This window comes from Grampus griseus (genome assembly GCF_964374135.1).
Source record: "Grampus griseus genome assembly, chromosome: 4".
NCBI classification, from domain to species: Eukaryota; Metazoa; Chordata; class Mammalia; order Artiodactyla; family Delphinidae; genus Grampus; species Grampus griseus.
This window is the reverse complement of record NC_138997.1, coordinates 122,678,959-122,701,639: the sequence shown is the minus strand read 5'-3', so window position 1 is coordinate 122,701,639 and position 22,681 is coordinate 122,678,959. Positions and strand designations below refer to the sequence as shown.

General features: G+C 38.9%; 1 protein-coding gene across 1 annotated transcript in view; it reads left to right on the top strand.

Moving 5' to 3' along the window:
• PDE5A (phosphodiesterase 5A) overlaps positions 1-22,681 on the top strand; it is a gene marked incomplete at its 5' end in the record, with an annotated part of 135,391 nt that overhangs the window by 20,208 nt on the left and 92,502 nt on the right. Inside the window, one exon of the mRNA XM_082653112.1 lies at positions 10,009-10,098. Within this exon, the coding sequence (XP_082509238.1) occupies positions 10,009-10,098 (90 nt within the window). The remainder of the gene's footprint in view (positions 1-10,008; positions 10,099-22,681) is intronic.

The window sequence follows — 22,681 nt, the reverse complement described above, 5'->3', positions numbered from 1 at the left end:
ATTATGTTCTAGCTACTTATCACGTGGTACACTATGAAGTTTCCATAGTAATACTAGCTTGAGGCTCCTCTGTGTAATTTGAGGGGTCATAGATGTTTTAGTCACCCCTGTATTCCTGATGCCTGGAACATAGTGCCTGGAACATAGATAAGTCTTAATAAATAGTGATTGGGAGAAAATTATAGTAGATGAGATAAATAAGTAGAATGGAAAGCAGGTCATAATAGATCCAGGGAAAATGTGTTAGGTTCAGGGAAGCAGGAGATCACATATAATTGGGGAGACGGAGAGAGGTTTCTTTGAGGAAGCAGTGATTGATGTGGACCCTGGAAGATGGGTGAGATTGGAGTAGATTGAGTTGTGTGCATAGTGAGATCCAGATGTAAAGAGAAGTTTGCAGAAGAGACAGGAAGTTGGACCATGTGGTGCTCGTATGGAAACGTGTGGGTGATAGTATAGATGTTGAGGAGCTGCTGGAGATTACTGGGGTCTTGAATGCCAAGATGAGGAGTATATGTTTGATTCAGAGCTATGAGGAATAACTGAAGATGGTTTGAAAGGGGAACCGGCATGATTCAGACTGTGATTTATTTTATTTTTATTTTTTTGCGGTACGCGAGCCTCTCACTGTTGTGGCCTCTCCCGTTGCGGAGCACAGGCTCCGGACGCACAGGCTCAGCGGCCATGGCTCACGGGCCCAGCCGCTCCGCAGCATGTGGGATCCTCCCGGACCGGGGCACGAACCCGTGTCCCCTGCATCGGCAGGCGGACTCTCAACCACTGCGCCACTAGGGAAGCCCCAGACTGTGATTTAGAAAGATGAATAATATGGTGGTCATAAAAGGAATTGGGGAAAAATACTGGAAACTGGGAGGATAGGTTATTTTAATAGTCTGAGGAAGTAAGGACCTGAACCAGGGCACTGGCCTTCAGGACCAAAAGGAGGGAATGGATTAACGAAGAAGAAGCTGACTCTGCTAGACTTGGCAGCTAATAGGAGATGGAAGTGAGGAGGAGAGAGGAGTTGGAGAAGACTCAGGTTTTGAAGTTGGTTGAATAAATAATGGTAACTGGTGGGGAATACTGAGGGCAGGGATCTGGGGAGAGATGTGATAGTTCGGCTAGATTAGATCCTGAGATAGGTGTCAGAATCCACTCTATACCAGCAGTCTTTTCCATTTTGATTCTTCACGGAGCTATCTCCATGACCTCCTTGAGCTCTGTGAGTAACATCACACCATGGCAAACTCCAAGAGGGGTATTAAGGGCACAGCTGCAGAATCGCTGCCGAGTTTGCAGAATTCCCTTCCTGTCTTAGGTGACAGCTGGGTTTCCGCTTTTCAATGGCACTATAGTCCCAAGTACAGTAGGACCATAAATATGCTGTAGCTTTGCTGAGAAAGCCTCCATTTGTCTGCACGATCCTAAGTTTCTCCAGCCCTGAGGATTTCTTCATTTATATACGATTTATTTAATCTGTTTACCATCTTTAGAGTTTTGATGGTGTAGTTTTTGTCTTGCAGTTAGTAATAATTTAATTCTTGTACTGCCATCTGAAATAGGCCCAGTGTCCTTGATTTGCAGTGACCCCGGGGTGAAGCCTCTTAGCCTGTGGATTTCTCATGTTGCTGCTTCACCCTTGACACCCTTGATCTGTGTTTATAGAGGCCTTGCGGAAGTTATTCCTGTCCCAGGAATTTCATTAGAAGTTGTGGGATTGATCTGTGACATAATTTACATTGGTATTAACAGTGGAAGTCAGTTGGCTAGTGGCTAATTCATTACTTAGCTCACTCATAGCTTGAATAGTCAAAACACTGTCTCATAGCCTTTTGTGAAAATAATCAGAATATCAAAGTATATTCTATGTTTTCTGAGTCCTACTTCCTTAAATAGGTGTCTGTAAAAATGACACATTTCTTTAGCTTATGTGACCATAGAACACTTAAAAGTTATGACGTAGCAGTAGAAAACCAAGAAGTGGCCATGAAATAGAGTAGTGCTCAGATTCAAGCTCAGAGTGAAATAATAGTCTCCTAGATAGATTAATTGTAAGACATGGTCAACATTTGATTCACTTTTTAAAACTTTGTAACAGAATGATATAAACTTGGAGATTCAACTGTTTTATTACTAATAAAATAACACATTCATATTTTAAAATATAAGACAAGATCAACACCTTAGACCAGTGAATCTCAATTAGATCACAGATACCAGTGATGTTCAGTCACACATCATCTCCTCCTTCGTCAGCCCATCATTCACGCGACTTTCTTCAATATGGCAGAGCATTTCATAATAATAAAATATTAACCCATAATAATCAGAGCCACTGTATAAATGTGTTGGCATTGTCCTCATATATAAAAACTAGATATCATCCAGTATCTAGATTGGATTGTGTATCAGTCAGTGTTCTTCAGAGAAACAGAGCCAGTGGGATAAATAGAGATAAATAAGAAGTGATGTACTCTAGGAATTAGCCACTTGGATATGGAGGCCTAGAAGTTCCACAGTCTGCCTGCCATCTGCACGCTGGAGAATCAGGAAAGTTGATGGTGTAATTCAGAGTCTGAAGGCCTAAGAATGAGGGGGGCCAAGAGTATAACTCTGGTCTGTGTCTGAGGCCAAAAGCTTTAGAACCAGGAGCTCTGATGGACAGCAGGAGGGCAAGAGAAGATGGATATCTTAGAGAGCAAATTTGTCCTTCCTCTGCCTTTTTTGTTCTATTCAGGTACTCAAGGGATTGGCTGATGCCCACTGGCATTGATGAAGATCTTCTTTACTCATTCTACTGATTCAAATGTTCATCTCTTCTGGAGACATCCTCACAGGCACACCTGGAAGTAATGTTTTATCAGCTATTTGGGTATCCCTTAGCCTAGTCAAGTTGACACATAAAATTAACCATCACAGATTGCCTGAACCCCTGGTTCCACATCTTATGGAAGCCTTAAGACTCCGCAAGATTTCCTATGTCAGAGGATTTCTATTGTCTACACAGTCCTCTTTTTCCTAAGTCAACTGGAATGCAAAACCTGGGCTCTTCTCCTGTTTCCATGGGACAACCTCTCCATGGATACTATGATTACTTAGGGAAGGGTCACATTGTCACTCATGTGGCCTTCACCGTGGAGCCGCTACTCCTCCCACTCGCACTTCATTCCTTCCTTTTCAGTCCTTTTCCAGGTAAATAAATCTTCACCATCTCTCATCCTGCAGGTCTCACTTGCTGCTCAAGTGAATTTCTGGTGAATAAAATTATTTCCAAAATGAATCTCAGAGGAAAGAGATAACAATAGCAACTGTTCTAATTTTGATAAATTATTTAGTTTTGATAAATTATTAAATTTGATAATTTTGTCATGGTGTAATTGTGCCCCAGGGAACACAGTTTGGGAACTGCTATATCTTTGTTCAATGTTCTAATAATCTCTAGATATTCCACTTTGTGGAAGAAAACCAGTGCATATAATTTGGCAAGTCTACCGTGTTATTTCCTTTTTGTTCCCTGTTATTTTTATTTTTATACCATTTCAAGCTTAAAGAAAAGTTGCAAGACCAGCATCAGAAACTTATGTATACCCTTTACCCAGATTCTCCAATCGTTTATATTTTGCCCCATTTGCTTTATTATTTTCTTTTCCTGTATATAATACATATAAGTAATATATGCAGATTATTTTTTTCTGAACCATTTGGAGACATTTTTACTAAATATTTCAGTGTATAGTTTATAACAAGAATATTCTCTTATACAACTGTGATACATTTATCAAAATCTGGAAATTTTATGATACTGTACTATTATCAAACATTCCATAGTCAAATTTGGTCAGTTGTTCCATGAATGTCCTTTATAGTTATTCTTTTCACTCTGATCAAGGCTGTAATTCAGGATTACATATTGCACATACTTGTCCTATCTCTTTGGTCTCCATTAAATCTGGAATAGTTTCTCAGTGTTTATCTTTCTTTACATGTAGTTTGGAAGAATACAGGCCAGTTATCTTGTAGAATGTTTTTCTTGAATTGATTCAAGTCAGGCAGTTTTGGCAGGAATACGACAGATGTTGATCTTGAGACCTAGTTTGGTTTTACAAACAGCAATCAATTCTTTGCTTCTCCTACACCAGCTGGGGTGTCCTACAATCCAGCTCAATTCTGACACTAGCTCCTGCAGTTCGTGCAGACGCCACAGGTTAAGGACTCAGTCCCACAGTGCCGTCCCCACTTCAGATACCAGCCCTAAATAGGATACCCAGGCTAGCCACACTTATGTCTGGCTGACTACAAATTCCGGGGTTCCCTGCTCCGGTTTAATAATGTCCTAAAATGACTCAGAACTCAGGAAAACACTAAAGCACTACTTAAAATGACAGTTTTATTATAGAGGATGCAATTCAGAAATAGCCAAATAGAAGAGGTGCATAGGGCAAGGAGCGAGGCAGGCGGGGGGCACAAAACTTCCATGCCCTCTCGGCGGGGGCCGGGGAAGGGAGAGGTGCACCACCGTCCCAGCACACAGTTATCTCCACCAGCCCAAAAGTTCCCTCAGATCTGATGGCGCGGTTGATTAAATCATGGCCACTGGTGATCGGACTCAAGCTTCAGCCCCCTCTCTCCTATCCAGAAGTCAGTGGTGGGCTGAAAGTTCTAATCCTCTAATCACTTGGCAGCCAGCCCCCATCCTGAAGCTATTTGAGGCCATCCCCCCCCGCCCCCCCACACCCCTGTGGGTCTTCTCGTTAGCATGAACTCAGGAATGGTTGTAAGGGGTTTGTTATGAATATAAAAAGAATCTCCTATCACTCAGGAAATTCCAAGGGTTTGAGGAGCTCTATGCTAGACCAGTATATTTTTTATTATACCACAGACCTTCTTAGCATATGTTACCAGGTAGCATATGATGTTACTCTACCCCAGTATTGATGATGTTAAATTTGATAACTTGGTTAAATCGGTATCCACTAGGTTTTTCCACTATAAAGTTATAATTTTCCCATTGTAATTAAGTATCTTAAGAGGAGATATTTTGATATTGTGTAGATATTCTATTCCTCATCAGTACCTTTACCAGTTTTGTCATCCACTGATTTTCCAACTTCATAATACCTTATATATATGTTAGTCGGCATTCCAATGTAAAGAAGGGCTTTGCCTTCTTTATTCATTCATTATTTATTTATTTCTATCATTATGGACATTTTAATTTTGTTTAATGAGTTATGCTCTGTTACTATCTTTATTTATTCAAATTCTCAGATTATATCAGATTTACCGGCTCCTGTGTCTTTTTGATATGTCCCCATCACTCTTGGCATTTTCTTGCTTTCTAGGGGAGCTGAAAGTTTTAACTGCTTAACAAGATGTTCCAGACTCATCTTTTACTTTCCCTGCCCTAGCCCTATGATCATTCTTTTCCCCAAGGAGCCCTGGTTCCTTTCAGTGGAGGGGATGGTATTTAGAAACCAGGATCTAGGCAGTAGGTGTGCTCACTGCTACTAGTTTATCAGCAGACAGAGCTAGAAAAAAATATATACACAGATACACAGACACTTATATTTTATTTATTCCTATATGTAACTACTCACTATATGATAAACAATGAATTCTTACCTCCAACTTCAATCTAACACCTCAAGGTATATTTTTTCTTCCTCTTTTCTTAATATATATAATATAATATTATATATATTATATATGTAATATATATATGTTCTTTCTCAGATTCTTTTCTCTTATAGGTTATTAGAAAATATTGAATATAGTTCCCTGTGCTACACAGCAGGTCCTTGTTGATTATCTGTTTTATATATAGTAATGTGTATATGTTAATCCCAAACTCCTAATTTATTACCCTCCCCTTTCCATAAGTTTGTTTTCTATGTCTGAGGGACTGTTTCTGTCTTGTAAATAAGTTCATTTATGTCTTTTTCTTTTCTTTTTTAGATTCCACACATAAGTGATATCATATAATATTTGTCTTTCTATGTCTGGCTTACTTCACGTAGTATGGTAATCTGTAGGTCCATCCATGTTGCTGCAAATGACATTATTTCATTCTTTTTTATGGCTGAGTAATATTCCATAACACACACACACACACACACACACACACACACACACACACACAACAAATCTCTGACAAAAGAGGCAAGAATATACAATGGATAAAAGACAGTCTCTTCAATAAGTGGTGCTGGGAAAACTGAACAGCTACATGTAAAAGAATGAAATTAGAACATTTTCTAAGACCATACACAAAAATAAACTCAAAATGGATTAAAGACCTAAATGTAAGACCAGATACTATAAAACTCCTAGAGGAAAACATAGGCAGTACACTCGTTGACATAAATCATAGCAATGTCTTTGTGGATTCGTTTCCTTATTCTTCATATATTTGTGCATGTGCTCAAGCCATGTTCCAAGCTCTTTACTCCCTTCTGTAGAATCTCTTATCTTTCTCTTCAAGCTGAAGAACTCTCATTAACATTTCTTTAGTCCTGGTCTGGTGGTGACGAATTCTCTGATTTTGTTTATCTGAAAATGGCTTTATTTTGCCTGTAATCTTGAAAGATATTTTCACTGTCTAGACGATTCTTAGTTAATAGTAGTTTTCTTTTAACACTTAAAAAGTTCTCCCACATTTTTCTGGTTTTCACTTTTCTTATGAGAAGTCTGCTCGGCTTCATTTTTCACCTTATATGTTTCATAGTATATATCATTTTCACACTGTGTATATATTTAAGGTTTTCACTAACTTTGGGAAATTTTTGGTCATATGTTTAAATATTTTTTCTGCTCCATTCTCTTCTCTTTGGACTCCAGTTGTATATATGTTAGACTATTTGATGTTGTCCCACAGAACACTGAGGCTCTGTTAACTTTTTACAGGTTTTTTTTTTTGTCCTCTCAGTCCTTTGGATTGGATACTTTCTGTCCATCTGTCTTCAGGTTCACTGACCCTTCCATTGTTTCCAATCTGCTGTTAAATCCATCAGTGAACTCTTGGTTTTAGACTGTGTACTTTTCAGTTCTAGAATTTACATTTGGCTTTTTAAAAATACTTTTTCTTTCTGCAGAGATTTCCATCTGTTCATTATTACCATATTTTCTCTTCAGTCCTTAAATACATTTATAATAGCTGCTTCGAGGTCCCTGTTTGTTAATTCCAACATCTGAATAATCTTGGGGTCGTTTTCTATTGACTGCTTTTTTTCTTCACTGTGGGTTTCAATTTCCTGTTTCTTCACATGTGTTGTGATTTTTTTTTTATTGTATGCTGGACATTGCAAATGTTTTGTTGCAGGGCATTTGGATTATATCAACTTCCTTTAAAACAGAGCTGACCTTTGTTCTTGTAGACAGTGGAGTTACTGGAAGATCCTTTCGGTCCTGTCAGGTTTGGTGTTATTATTTGTTAGGATGGATCTACTTTAGTTTTAAATTTAGTCTTAGGGAATGCTGCTCCGGTCCTTACCCCCCAAGGAGTGGCCTTTCTGTGTCTCAGCTGAATGCCTGAGGTGCCTAGTGAGGTATCTCCTCTGGTGGGTAGAACCCCAGTGTCTTCAAACATTTTTAGAATTGGTTATCACCATTCACTTTCAGCCTTCAACAGGTAATCTTTGCTAGGTCTCTTAGAGTCTTGCCAAATACATGTCTGTGAAGTGACTAGCCACTCACTCTTCTGCCAATCCTCCTTTACACCCCTAACCCCGCCCAAAGCACAGCCTCTCTGATCAGGTACTTTGCCTTGCACATACCAGCCAGTTTAGAAGCCCTGAATTCAGTTCTATTTGGAGCTGTTACTCTGCCTGCCCCCAGGATACCACCTGCCTGCCCCCAGGAGGAACCGGATTATTGCAAGGCCATCATGTGTATTCCCTTCTTCACTGTGTGTAGTTTAGTTATCGCATGTATTTGGTCTCATCTTGTATTTTTCAGCAGGAGGGCAAGTCTGGTACTAGTTGTTTTAGTATGGGAGATGGATCTCTAAGCTTTGTGGGTTTTCTTACACTGTCATGTTCTCATAAACAGTGAAAGAAATAATCACAATAATAATGAAATAATAGTGCTCCGTTTTTCTTTCAATGTTTACTTGGACCTAGAGGGGTTAGAAGTTCTCTATGTGTTTATAGCCCCTGCACTGGGTACATTATTAAAGGAAAAATTCTTTGAGATGCCAAAATTCACTTAAAGTGATTTTGAAGTATACATTACTCCTACCTCCTTCAATGAAGAATGAAATCCAGGGCTGCTGTTTATTTTAAACTTCCAGTATGCACAAAAAAATTCTATGAAAGTGCTACTAATTTCAGACTCCTGCTTTGATTAGATAGTTGGGTTTAATCCTCTTTTTTATAAATTGGTCTTGTAATTCAGATAGTCATTAACAAAATAATTGCTGAGGATGCATTTCTATTCATATTTTGATTATTAGCTTGTAGAATAATTCACTATATAAATTCATAATTTTTATCTTCTTTTAATTTGTCCGTGTCAGTATCCTGTCTGCTTTCTTTAGATACCTTGCAATATAGTATGCTATTTAAGGACCGTTTTTTGGAAACATTGAGCCAAGGTTTTCTCTGTCTTTCAGTATAACTTTGAGCATGTTTGCAGAAAAACTAAAAATGCAGTCGTGTATATTTATAATATAAAATATTTGCATTGATTTTCTACCATTTTATAGCTCTTCTTTTGAAATTGCCTTCAATGCCATGTTCGGTCCTCCCATGGGGAAAATCGGCCTCATTTCTGACCCGAGTTGATGGAATCGTTTACTTCATTCACAGCTTTGGCTTTGCGTGACTTTAGACTAATTAAAAAAAAAAAAAAAGAAATGACCTTCAAAGATGAGGATTTTTTCCAGTGTGACTATTCCATATTTTCTGAAGGGAATTCCAAAAGCAGAGTTTTTAGAACAATAATGCTATTATTAGGTTGAGCATGTAAGTTCCCAAGGCTGTTGCTTTGAGGGGAACAATATTCATTCAGATGTTTATGTTCTGGTATGTTTGCTTCCGTTCTAATTGTATCTCATGTACTGGTCTGTGTCCATTTCCTTGAGTATATTTTTCCTCCTACCTATAAGGTTTGCTTTAAACTATAGTAAGCTAAAAGTGATCATGTTGGATAACTGTGATATCATTTGTTAATGAATTCCTTCATTTGTTTAACAGATGTTTTTGAGTTCCTGTGCTAATCTTGGGAATACAGTGTGGTGAACCAAAAAAAGCCCCTCATAGAATTTACAGCCTACCTTTGATCTCCTCAATCTGGTTTAATGGAAGATAGCCTGTATCTTTCTTTCTTTAACCCACATTTAGAACTTTTACACCTTTCAGCAGTCCTTTGTGATTATTGGATGTGGGAAGATGTACTTTGTAAAAGGGGAAAGAGATTCAAAAGATTGAGGAATTGTTTGTAGTCTGATGAAGGCCATGCAGTTTTATTATATACAAAAAGAAAGAAAAGATAAGATTTTAATTCTTATGAAACACCTGAGATAGAAATACAGAATACTGAGGAAATATATATACAGTCATTACAAGGGAAGTCAAGTTAGTATTGAAAAGGTCATTTTGGAGGTGGTGGGTTTTATAGGAAAAGTTTCAGACCAAAGATGCTTTTCTTTTTCAGAAGAATCAGTGTGATGGGAATAGGCAAATTGTATTACAGAGGAGGAGAGTTGCCACTTTTTCCTGAGTTTAAGTGAGGCTATCTAAATTGGCTAATATTTTGAATTTCCTTTATTTCTTAACATTTGTTTACATCTGTATTTTTTTCATAAATACTAGCTGCTAAAAAACCCTTAAATTTATCTTTGTCAAAGATGATATGTACTTGTATGCTTTGATGCCTTTTACAATAATAAAATTGTCATTCAGAGCAACAAGGTGAGTCGACAATTAGATTTCTCTAATCCTATAAATCAGAAAAATCAAATCAATCTTTGAACAGGTCAGTCACTAAATTGAATTTCTTCTTCCTTACTAGGATCCTCGGTTCAATGCAGAAGTTGACCAAATTACAGGCTACAAGACACAAAGTATTCTTTGTATGCCAATTAAGAATCATAGGGAAGAGGTAAGCCAATTTTCCATTTTATTCTAAAAGGTCATTTAGAAACATTTTTCTTTTTGAAAACAATTTTTCACTTTGCACACTTACGAAATAATGCTTCAGTGACAAGTTAACTATAAAGTGCTTAAATGTTCTGCTTGATGTTTTTGATTTAGACTTTAGTAATAGGGTTGACTCCTGGTACTTTACTTTGACTTAGAAATAAATTTTAGACATGTCATTTCTTTTTATTTAATAAATTTATGTATTTATTTATGGCTGTGTTGGGTCTTAATTGCTGTACATGGGGTTTCTCTAGTTGCGTTGAATGGGGGCTACTCTTTGTTGCGGTGCACGGGCTTCTCAGCAAGGTAGCTTCTCTTGTGGAGCACGGGCTCTAGGCTCGTGGGCTTCAGTAGTTGTGGCACACGGGCTCAGTAGTTGTGGCTCATGGGCTCTAGAGCGCAGGCTCAGTAGTTGTGGCACATGGGCTTAGTTGCTCCACGGCGTGTGGGATCTTCCCGGACCAGGGTTCAAACCCATGTCCCCTGCACTGGCAGGCAGATTCTTAACCACTGCACCACCAGGGAAGTCCCTAGACGTGTCATTTCTTTACCCCTCTTTCCTGAGGACCTTACTGAATCCTAAGATGTATAATTGTGGTTGTAATCAATTTATTTCATGTTATATTTTACACATCTGAATAACGCTTATTTCTTAAATGGTTATCCAATTGCAGTGGTAATCAGCTGATTTTTTTGTTTGGATTCAAAATGAGGTTTTGAAAAAATAGAAATTGTATATAACACCAAGCAAAATTTATTGTGAAATTGTAACAAGCAAATGAAAATAGGTTGGTTTATATTTCACCTAACTAGAAGGTTTGGATTCTGTAAGCACTGAATTCTCTCTTCATTTTACATTTACTTGAGAAAAAAAATAGTCATCATTTAAACTGAATGCTTCAATTGAGTGTCCTCAGCCCTGTCTACACATTACAGTCAACTGTGAGACTCTAAAATATTACCAATTAAATTAGAATCCCTAAGGGCAGGGTCTAGATACGGATACATTTTTAAAGATCCCCCAAGAATTCTAAAGTGTAACCAGGGTTGAAAATCATCTTCCTCAATGAAAACAAATAGATTGAAAGAGCCCATATTTGTGGTTCTTAACCTTGGCTGCACATTAAAATCACCTGGGGAGCATTTCGAAATTCTAATGCCCAGCTTTCACCTTAAATCAGAATCTCTGGTGTTGGGACCTAGGCATCAGTATTTCTTAAAGCTCCCAGGTGGTTATCATGTGCTGCTAAGGTTGAGAACCACTGCCAGGGATACAAGAAACACTTTGCTGCTTCTACTTGATTTATATTCCGATTCTGACATCTTTCCTCTCCGTCCTCCATCCAGTCCTTTACCAGGTCCCATCGATTTTTTTTTTTTTTCTGTTACTGTTTCTCATTTTGATCTCTTTCTTTTCATTCCTGCTGCCTGTACCATAATTCAGATCTTGAAGTAATGCCTGAACTTTTAAAATATTCTTGTGAGGGGTTTCTGTACTTTAAGTCAATTTCCCTTTAATCCACCCTGCATATGCCCTTGGGAATTTTCCTAAAACACGGTTTTCTAAATTGGTGCTTCTAAAACAATAATGCGCATATGACTCTTAAAATGCAGATTCTGAATTCAGTAGGTCTAGGTGAGACCTGAGTGAGATTCTTTTCTAACAAGCAACAAGTTGATGCTGATGCACTGGGTCTACAGATATTTTGATGAACAGGATCCTAAATCAGTCACTTATCAGTAGTCTAAGATAAGTTCTCAGTGCCTTAGAGTTGCTGCATGGTTTTTTAAGAGGGTAGTTACAGCCACAATTACTAAAAATTCCTGCAGCTACAACATGCATATGAGATTCAATAATTAATTAGCTAATTAATTGTGAATGAATAAATAAAATTGAAAAGGCCATGCATGGACCAGTGGTGTTCTTAAGCAGACTGCTAGATAAAGCAAATAAAAAGCATGTCTTATGCAATATTGGGGACATAGTTATACTAAAAAATTATTTGTTGTTCATCTAAAATTAAATTTGACTGGACATCCTATATTTTATCTGGCTGCCCTAGTTATAAACCAAGGATTATGATTGTGTGCACTTAAAAAGATGATGTTCAGCTTTTAATTTGTAAGTATGTTTTAAAACCTTGGCCTGAAAAACAACTTTGTACTGGGTGAGAGATTCAGCTTGAATCATGCTCTGGTTAAATATCTCTTTTTAAATAGCATGAGCAATGGGGATTGGGGGAACCCATGAGAATGTGCAGCACAGTCAACAGGGTGAAGTAGGTGAGACTGCCCTTCTGTAAGAGAGCAACCTCTGGATACACGCGTTTCTGTCTTTATGACTACCAGTGAGGATGATTTAAACTAAAACAACAATAACAAAAATCCCCACTGTATTGAGGTATGACTGACGTACCATAAAATTCACCCATTTTAAGTGTATAATTTGATGAGTTTTTGACAAATGCATGTACAGTTATATAACCACCACTATAATCAAGATACAGAACATTTCTGTCCCCTCAGATATTTCCCATGTAGTTGACCTCCTCCTCCCTCAACCCCCAGCCCCTGAGAATCCCTGATCTGTTTTCTGTCACTGTCGTTTTGCCTTTTCTAGAGTGTCATATAAATCATATAAGTGGAGTCATACAGTATGTAGTCTTGTGTGTCTGGCTTCTTTCACTTAGCATAATGCTTGTGAGATTCATCCATGCTATTGCGTGTCAGCAGTGTGTTCCTTTTTATTGCTGAGTGATGATTCCTTGGTATGGATCTGCCGCAATTTGATGATCCATTCATCTGTCGATATACATTTGAGTTGTTTCCAGTTTTTGTCTGTTAGAAGAAAAGCCACTGTTTGCATACAGGTCTTTTTGTGGACATGTTTTCATTTTTCTTTGGTAAATATATAGGAGGGGAATTTCCAGGTCAAATGGTGGGTGTATGTTTAATTTTATAAGAGACTTCCAAGCTCCTTTCCAAAGTGGCTGTACCATATTGCTTTTTTACCAGCAATGTATGAGAGTTGCAATTGCTTCACATCCGAGGCAACGCATGGTATGGTCAATTTTTTAAAAATCTTAGCCATTAAATTTGATGGCATGAATGAATAACCCCACTCTCAGTCAGGGGTCGTCTGCTCACTAACAGACCTGAGTAAAGTGGGTTCAGCTGCAGGTCCCCAGATTGTGATTGTCCAGAGCTCTCCTTAAGATTTCTTCTGGGTTCCTCAGCGTCCTCAGGGTGATCTTCCTCCGTGCTCCTTCATCCTCTCCCGCTGTCTGTTTCCCCCTATGATAACTTGACATGAAGGCTGAGCTCTTCACTGGTTTCCACAAAAGTTTTTTCACATGAAGCATTTCATGAGATAAACAACCTTCCGTAACTTCACTGGAGTCTTAGTAACTTTACTGATGGGAAGGTTTCCAAACAGCTTTTTAAACATCTTGCTGACCCTCCCTATTCTCTGTCCTCTCCCCCTTGTTCCCTCTCCTCCCACGCTCACCCTGCCTGGTTTGAAATTATTTCCTGTGAGAATTATTTCTTCAGAAAAAAAGGAATGAAGAGAAACAGTCAGAAAAACAGGCATACTCTCAGCATGGCTGTTGAAGTATAAAAAGTACTTTGGCTGACCGAGAACCAAGGCCCCTAAGAAGATGCCATATACGACTTCCAGAATTATCCTTAAATTATAGCTATATAAACAAACTCAGGGCAATGTTTGCTGTTGTGTACACGTAATAGAAAGTACTCTTTCTCCCACGAAGCTTCTGAAATCAAAATGGAGAGTCACAGTAAGGCTTTGGGGAGTAATTGTTAAGATTGCTTGCTCTGGGCTTGAATCCCTCACCACTTACATGATGAGTAACCAGGATGGAGCTGGTTAATCCCTTTGATCCTCAGTTTCCTCATCTGCAAAATGAGGGTTATAAAAGGACCTGCCTCACAGGGTTGTTGTAAAGGTTAAATGTGTCCGTGCATGCAAAGGGCTTCCCATACTTTCTGGCACACTGGGAGTGATCAATAAATGTCAGCTGTTATTTTTTAAAGGAGACGTAGAACTAACTGAACTCTTATGAGAAACAAGGAATGATAAAGTTGTATGCAGAGGTCATCAGCCACGTAATAACCAAACAGCTGGGATCAAATGACAAGCAGCTCGGTCCCTGACTTAACTGGTCTGTTACCCTGTAACAAACTTTAAGCGTAAAAGAAAAATACTTTTCATTGTTTTTCCTCATAAATGAGGCAAAGTAAATTTGGTTTCTTCTTTTTGTATTAGTCCAATTGTATTGAGTAAGCCAACACTGATTCCAACTAATTACCAAGAAACCTAAGAAGAAATGTCATTACTGACTGTTTATAAAACAGTCCTGGTACCTTTTAGTGACCCCAGTTACTTAAGGTACCAACTCTGGAGAGCTGCCTGAAGGGAGCAGTTGAATATTGAACACTAAAGTCTGAACTACAACATAGTCCAGAAAATTCAGGAAGATTTTTAAGATTCAGTAAAATGTATAATCACTTCATCCGCCTCTAGTGAAGTATCTCAACTAATTAAAAATTTTCAGGAGTTCTTTTCATTAGTGTTATAATCATAAGTGTAATAGTGCAATGCTTTTTTAGAAGTCAGGATCATAGATATTCCTAAAACTTCTGTGACAGAGTTTTTTTTTAAATCACAGAGGATAAGTTTTTGCAATTTTCCCCTCTCTGTACTCCCTTCTAAGACAATGGCGCTAACTGGCAAAGTGTGTGTGTGTGTGTGTGTGTGTGTGTGTGTGTGTGTGTGTGAGTGGGGACTGAAGAAGCTAGAGGAAGCTGAAATAATTTATTTTGGAAAGGTCAGAGAGCTACTGGCTAGAGAAGATGAATGAGGACAAAAAGTAAAGGGGTCTGGGGAGAGAAGAGAGCCAGCCCAGGCTCTATAACAGAATGGCTTGAGGGACGACAGAGTAGGACTTCGGAAATAACTGCCTATCCGGTGGAAACTATTCTAAGGACTTGACATATATTAATTCATTTAATCTTCATAACAACCATAGGAGGTAGTCATTATTTTATCCCCACTTAACAGATGATGAAACTGAGACACGGGACATTTAGGGAACTTGGCCAAAGTCACGTAACTAAAAACTGGCAAAGCTGAGATTTAAACCTGGGCAAGAGGGTTTCTTAAAATTCTGCCGTGGATGATGTCTACACTCTCCTTTCTTCCCCCTCATGTTTTCTTGAGCCACTGCAGTAAACATTTAGGTTACTATTGATTTGGGGGTGGGAGGTGCACTGATGAGAGATGTGGCTATGTGTAGAAGCAGGGCTTGAAGGTGGAGACAAGGAGAGCTGGCTATATTCTGATGGCTCTTCAAAGTTCAGTGTTGCAACCACCCTGCAGAAGGACTCTTTAAAATGAGAGAGAGTGGTGGCGGGGAGAAAGAAGGGCAGGGAGCAGGGGCGGGGGAGAGAAAGAGGGGTCAGAGTCACATCCTCTATAATGTCTTAAGAGGAGTCCATCCAGTAAACAAGAAGAAATCTTTACCAGGGATAAAAGAGTTACAGGAGCATGTTTGATGTTAATCTGGGCCAGTGTGCTCTGTGATATGCACAGGAAGCATCATGAAAAAAATGTGCAGCAAGTGTGTGAATTTTTAGAGCTGCTGTTAAATTTCTTTCAGGCTTAACACTGGATTTTTCAGACCTGGGCACTTGGATCAATTTTTTTTGTTTTTGTCACATGCATTAGTTATTTCTATAACCAGATGGTTCTTTTATGTTTAGTAAAGAAGTGCAGGGAAACTCAACTCTTTCTCTCTAATCTCAGATGACCTATTTCTGAAATACTGCCCTCTCTTGAAGTATTGCTTGTTATGACATGGTGGAGATGAGTGCTTTTTTTTTTTTTTTTAATTTATAGGGGCTGCACCAATGAGGTAGAAGCCAGGACATTGTGAAATAGTGCAAATTCTGTGAAAATTTCGTATTGATCTGAGGTAGAGATTATATCCAATAATGTCAGGCTAGGCTGATACCTGTTTTCTCTTGATTGAATGTCAACTCCAGTTATTAAGTAAAAATCTAATTTGGAATCAGAGCTCTTATCCTCCTCTGTTTTTATCATTTTGATTTTATTTTATCATATTTGATGATATAATTCTTTGATGCAAATATAGCAGTTGTAATAAAAGAATTATATAAGTTTCTTTTACAGTGTAATAAAGGAGCATTTTTATCTAACTGTCCAATTGTTTATATCTTCTTTTAAAAGAACAGTGAAAAACTTCAAAAAATATCAGCGAATTTTATGAGATTTTTATGAAATAAATATAATGCTTTGATGAATCAGAGAGACTTAATGCCTGCCAAAAATCATAAAGTAAAGCATTAATGGAACCAAATGTGTAATTCCAACTTATATAAAAGTAAATGTTTTCTAGAACTTAAGCTACATAACATTTTTTAAATATTTATTTATTTATTTATTTATTTTTTAAGCTACATAATTTTATCTGCTCATCCCCCGCCTAAGTTAAAAATATTCTCATCCCCCCCCCACACAAATTATCTTGTTTTGAAAGTAATTGCTGAATCACTGCAATATGTAGAGTCCTGGTCTAGGCAGTGAGGATATTAAAAAAATGAAGCAAGGAAGATACTTAGAAACTTTTTTTTCAATTTCAATAAGAGGGAGATCTTATATACCAAAAAGCAAATATCAATACAAGGTAACAAAACAAATGTTAAATGAGTTAAATATTCAGCACCCAAGTTCAAAGGAAAGTCTGTGGATTTCAAGAACTGGAGGAATCACAGGAAGAACAAAAGCTGTGGTTTCGTACAGCAGATCCCTGCTGTGTTTATCCCACAGGCTTAAGAGAGGAAGCTTGAACATGCTTTCTGTGAGAGGGCGGAGACAGGGTAGATGCTTGCCTATGATATTCTGCTCACACTACTGACTGGGGCTTTTCTTAAACTTGTCATGTAAGTTTGGAACAGATGAAGAACATTACAGCTTTATACATAATCCTACAATTGCATGTCAGACTGGATGAAAATATAGCTATAAGAATAAGCAGAGTTTAATTGCAGACTGTCAGCTGATCTAGATCTATTTTAGTCTTAAAGAATTGGCTAGTTACGTGTTTTTTGAAAACTTATAAATTGTCCATTGCATTTATTCCCCTGTGATATTTTCTCGTAGCTTTGTTTTAGCAACAAAACTAAAATACTCAGAAAAGTTTCCATCGGTTCTGGACTTGATATGGTGATGGTGAAGATCTTTTCTTTTTCTTTTTCCACATTACCCTTTAAATAATAAACAAGTATATTTTACAAAGAAGACGGTAACCGCTTTCCTAAGGGAAAAAACATTTCTCAAGAGCATCAGATGAAAAACATAATGCTAGTAGGTTCAATCCCTGAGGTTACACTACTGATCCAGGAGAAGAAGAAAGAGTGAATAAAAGCTTGAGGCTGAAGATTAAGTTAATGGTAGGCTATATTTACCCAAATCTCATTTTGAATGCTCAGAAAATTTGGTTCAGACTGAATGCTCTGATTTATTCAAGATGGGGTTTATCTTCATTGGCAGTTTTAGAATAACCATTCCAGCACTTGTTGGAATGCATTGCATTTTTAATTTGATAGAGCATTTGTAAGTTTAATTTTGAGAATTTTTATATAGATCCTGAATAATGAATAGTAGACGTCTGGAACCAGTTGCAGATAAGCATAAACGATTTCTTTGTATATATAATATCTGACCCAGAACCACATAATTAGACCTGGGGATGGATTTTGATTATTAAATAATTTTCATGCATTCTTAAAGAGTTAAGGTAGTTGTCAGTGAAATTGCTGTGCGCTCTCTCTCTCTCTCTCTCTCTCTCTCTCTCTATATATATATATATATGCAAACATCTATATTCATCTAAGAGCCAAGATTATATAGGTAAAGTGCTTTATAAACTATGTACTCTGTATTCCTTCTTATTAAATCCTCATCTAAAAGTTCCTACTTGTTTCTTGTCTACCATAGAGTGGAAATTAATATTCTAGGCAGAATTTAAATAAAAGTAAAAATGTTATCTTATAAAATTTTTGAATCATAATTTTCTTTTTTTTTTGGTGTCACTTGGTAGCAGTGATAAAGTGAAAATGACCTGGATTTAGAATTCCAGATCTATTTGATTATTACAGATTATTTGATGATCCTAAGTATATTAGTGATCTCTTGCAGCATAACAAATTACCCTAAGGTTAGTGATTCTGAACGACAGCCTTCATTATCTCAGTTTCCGTGGTTCAGAAATGCCAGAGCGGCCCAGCTGGCTGGGTGCTTCTGGCCCAGGTTCCCTGCCTGTGGCCGCACTCAGGAGGCAGCAGGGGGTGCCTGACTCACGCTAGAGCGTGCACTTCTCAGAGGGCTCACTCGCGTGGCTTTTGGCAGGAGGCCTCAGTTCCCGGCCAAGCGGGTCTCTCCACAAGTCACTCCGTGTACGTAGCACGTGGCAGAGTGAGCAAGGAGGAAGCGGCACTGCCTTGTATGACCAAGTCCCCAGACCTGTTCACCTTCGCCTCACGATAACCATTCATCAGAAGCCAGGCATCAGGTCCAGCCTGAACCCGGGGAGGGCAGTTAGGCTCCACCTCTTGAAGAGAAGAGTATCAAAGAATGTGTGGAGATGTCGTGAAACCACCAAAAGTACTATGTGCGTTTTGAGGCTTTAGTCTCTTTCCTTAAAAAACTGTTCAGGTGATAAATGAGGAACTCTGCTTGTTAATTAAAGTAATATCTTAAACAAGGGCCTACTGTATAGCACAGGAAACTATATTCAGTATCTTCTAATAACCTATAATGGAAAGAATCTGAAAAAGAATTGTGTGTGTGTGTGTGTGTGTGTATAAACTGAGTCACTTTGCTGTACACCTGAAACATTATAAATCAGCCATACTTCAATAAAAAAAATCTTAAAAATTAGTACTTCTCAACCTTTCATATACTAAAAATAATATGAACTACCAGAGGTAACACAGACTAGGTTTAAATAAGGTGGCAAGTTGGGGTATGTGCTCTGCCAGATTGGCTTGAATCAAAGGGAAAAGAGGAAGTAGAATTGAAAGAGGAGGGCTGAGGAGAAGACGAGGAAGATGCTTGCTGTTTGAGCTGCGGCAAACCATCGAGGTATTAAAAGTCTTCTAAAATGTTGTGTCGCAAATGCAGGTCTTCATGAGATCACTGTTTGTGTGTAGCTTAGGTACTTTGCTTCTTTTTTTTTTTTTTTTTTTTTTTGGCGGTATGCGGGCCTCTCACTGTTGTGGCCTCTCCCTTTACGGAGCGCAGGCTCAGCGGCCATGGCTCACGGGCCCAGCCGCTCCGCGGTATGTGGGATCTTCCCGGACCGGGTCATGAACCTGCGTCCTCTGCATCAGCAGGCGGACTCTCAACCACTGCGCCACCAGGGAAGCCCGGTACTCTGCTTCTTAATGCCCATGGAAAATGCTCACTGGTGCATCCTTATTATTTCTCTGCACCATTGTTTTCTGCCTCCCTCATGGATCAAGATTGGAGGGAACGTGTCTAGTAAATACCTTAGCACTGGAGGCGAGGCTGTGCAGCCAAGCTGAGGCAAGATCATGAAGCGTCCTCAAGCTGCCATGCGAAGGAGGTGCTGGTTTTTTTTTTTTAAGCCAAGAAACATTTGCTGTCATTTAAAGATCTGTGTGGCCATAGCATTAAGGGTGAAGAGTTTTCTTTGTTTAATCTCTAACCAGAGCCACATAATTTGATACTTGATAGGTTTTGATTTCCATATTTGTTCATACACGGAGAAAGCCCTGGGTCTGGAAGCAGGGAAGTTGGTAAGGAGACTTTTGCATAATCCAGACTAGGAGTGGATTTGTTACACTTCTGTTTAGGTGGTTGAGGGATTGATTTGATGGAGGGTTAAGTAGAAGGAAGAATCTAGAATATTTTCTAGTGGGGAGAATTGTGATATTCCCTAAAATAAAACATGCAACGGAGAGAATTGGTTTGTGGGGATCAAAACCGTTAGCTCTTTTGCGGGGGGTGTTGTTTTACTGTCTGTTCCTTTCTCCTCTTTCCTCAAGTCTCGGTGTTGCGTCCCCATCTCCACTTTCATCCGGTGGTCTTGCTCACTCTTCCAGTGAAAAATAAAGCAGTTACAGGAATAATTCCACAAGAGAACTTCCCCATTCTCTTTCCCCCGCTCTTGCGTCTGAGTTTACATCCTCTGGTTTCCCTTTTACATTAACCATCTGTGAAATAGCCAAAGTCAGTCTCGCACTTGTGCACCAGATCTCATCCCATCTCATGTGCTCCAAGACACGGCTCAGCAGCTCTCCCCTCTGTGACCAGAGTCACCAAAATTCCCCTCTCTACCAAACTGGTTTACCAGCATACAGACACGCTGTTATTTCTCCCATCTTAAAAACAAAAGCAAACGCTCATTGGACTGCATATCTCCTTTCAGAGATCACGATTTCTCTGATTACCATCAGAGCTAAACTCTTTGAAAGAGTTGTCCACATGTGCCATTTCCATTTCCTTCCACCCAAGCCTTCACCCTCACCGCTCTGTGGAAACCACTCTTGGCAGGGTCGCGTGGCGTCCATAGGGCAGGAGCTTACGATCATTTCTCAGTGTTCACTTTACCCGGCAGGGCGGCAGCATGTGGCCTTGTTGATCACTCATTCCTCCAGGACAGATTGTCTTCACTTGCTCTCCAGGACCTCAGACTCCCCAGTTTTTTCCTTCCATCTCTCTGACTGCCTCTCTGTCTCCTTAGCTGGGGCCCGCTCATCACAACACTGCTAAATGGCTCAGCCCTGGACCTTCACTCACTGCTTATGTGATCTTATTTACTCTCATAGTTTTAAATACCATTTGTGTGCCAACCGAACTTACATTGCAGCTGTATTGTTTCTTCAATTTAAACTCATATATTCAACTGCTTACTTGACTACCTATATGTGTCTAGCGGGCATCGTGAACTTAATATGTCTAAAACATCACTGCTAATCTTCCTTCCCACTAAACCTGCTCTGTACTCATCCCCACCACACTTAACTTCTCTGTCATCCCAGCTATTCAGGCTAAATTCCTTCCTTCTTTCTCCCACAGTAGATATCCAGCTGATCAGGAAACACTCTTGACTTTCCCTTCAATCACTGCTCTCCACCTGTGCTTCTACCACACTGGAGCTTCAGTGTGGAGCCATCAGTATGGAGCACCTGAATTATTATAGTAGCCTCCCTAACTAGTGTCCCTGCTTCAAGCCGTTAAGGCCCTTCAGTCTATTCTCAACACAAATTTTAGAAAACATGCTAGATCTCATCCCTCCCCTGCTCAGAACCCTGCAGTGGATTTCCACTTCACTCTCTGAGAAAGGTCCCCCATGACCTGGCTCCCGAAGCCCCTCTGATATCACCTATTGTCTCCCCCTGCTAATCCTCTCTAGCACACTGTTGTTGTTTTCTCTGCACCCCAGGGCCTTTGCACTTGCTGTTTCCTTGTCTGAAGTTCCATTGCCTAGTTCTCCACATGGCTCAGTCTGTCATCTCCTTCAGGTTTTTACTCAAATGACATCTCAGGAAGACTTTCTTTGGCCATCCTTATTGACTGTCTACCATGATGTCTATCCCTGCTGTTTTCTTCATGACACTTAAGCACTTAATCACCATTCGACATACTACATATTAACTTACGGGTTCATTTCTGTTTCCCCTCCCTAGACTGTAGGCTCCGTGAGAGCAAGGTGAAACAAGAATGCTTCACAGAGGAGGTGACATTTAAACTGCATCTGTGGTATGCAATAATAGCTGACCTGAGAACTTCTTTTTCAAAAATGTTTCTCTGCCGTCTTGAAGCATGGAAACCAAAGTAGATTGACAAATTAAGGGATTTCAGGTAGAAATTTAATCAAGGCTATGTGGTAAATAGTAGTAGGACTAGCATCTTCCTGCCAACCCTTAGAGATCAGTAATAACTATTCTGTATTGATGTTATCCTCCCCATTTTAGATGAAGAAATATGGACTGCATCAAGTTAAGGAAACTTCCTGATATTCCATCTCTATTAAGTAGCAGAGCTGGAATTGATACCCATGTCATCTTATTCTAAGGCTGCATTTTTCTCACTGTGAAATAATTACCTTCTTTCATCTTTATTCATGATTGTACCTGAAAAGCTACCAGCCAACTCTTTACTGTTTTAGTTTTTGAAAATGCAAATTATGGACTGGAATAATAGAATGATAAAATCTAGAGTTGCCAACAATGATTCCAAATTAATTGCTTTGTATATTATCTGGCATAGCTGTGTGGAGGAGGGCATGTCTTTTTGTGCTGGTAACACCTACAAGCTAGGAGTTTTGCCAGTGAGACTGGTGTCTGTCTGCATCTGAGCTTTCATATGTGATTATCTTTTCAGGCTCATCTTCCATTTGGAGGAAAAAGCACTTAGAGGTAAAATATTATAAGTTATATTCTCTATATGAAGGATTTGTTGAGTGTAAAAAAAT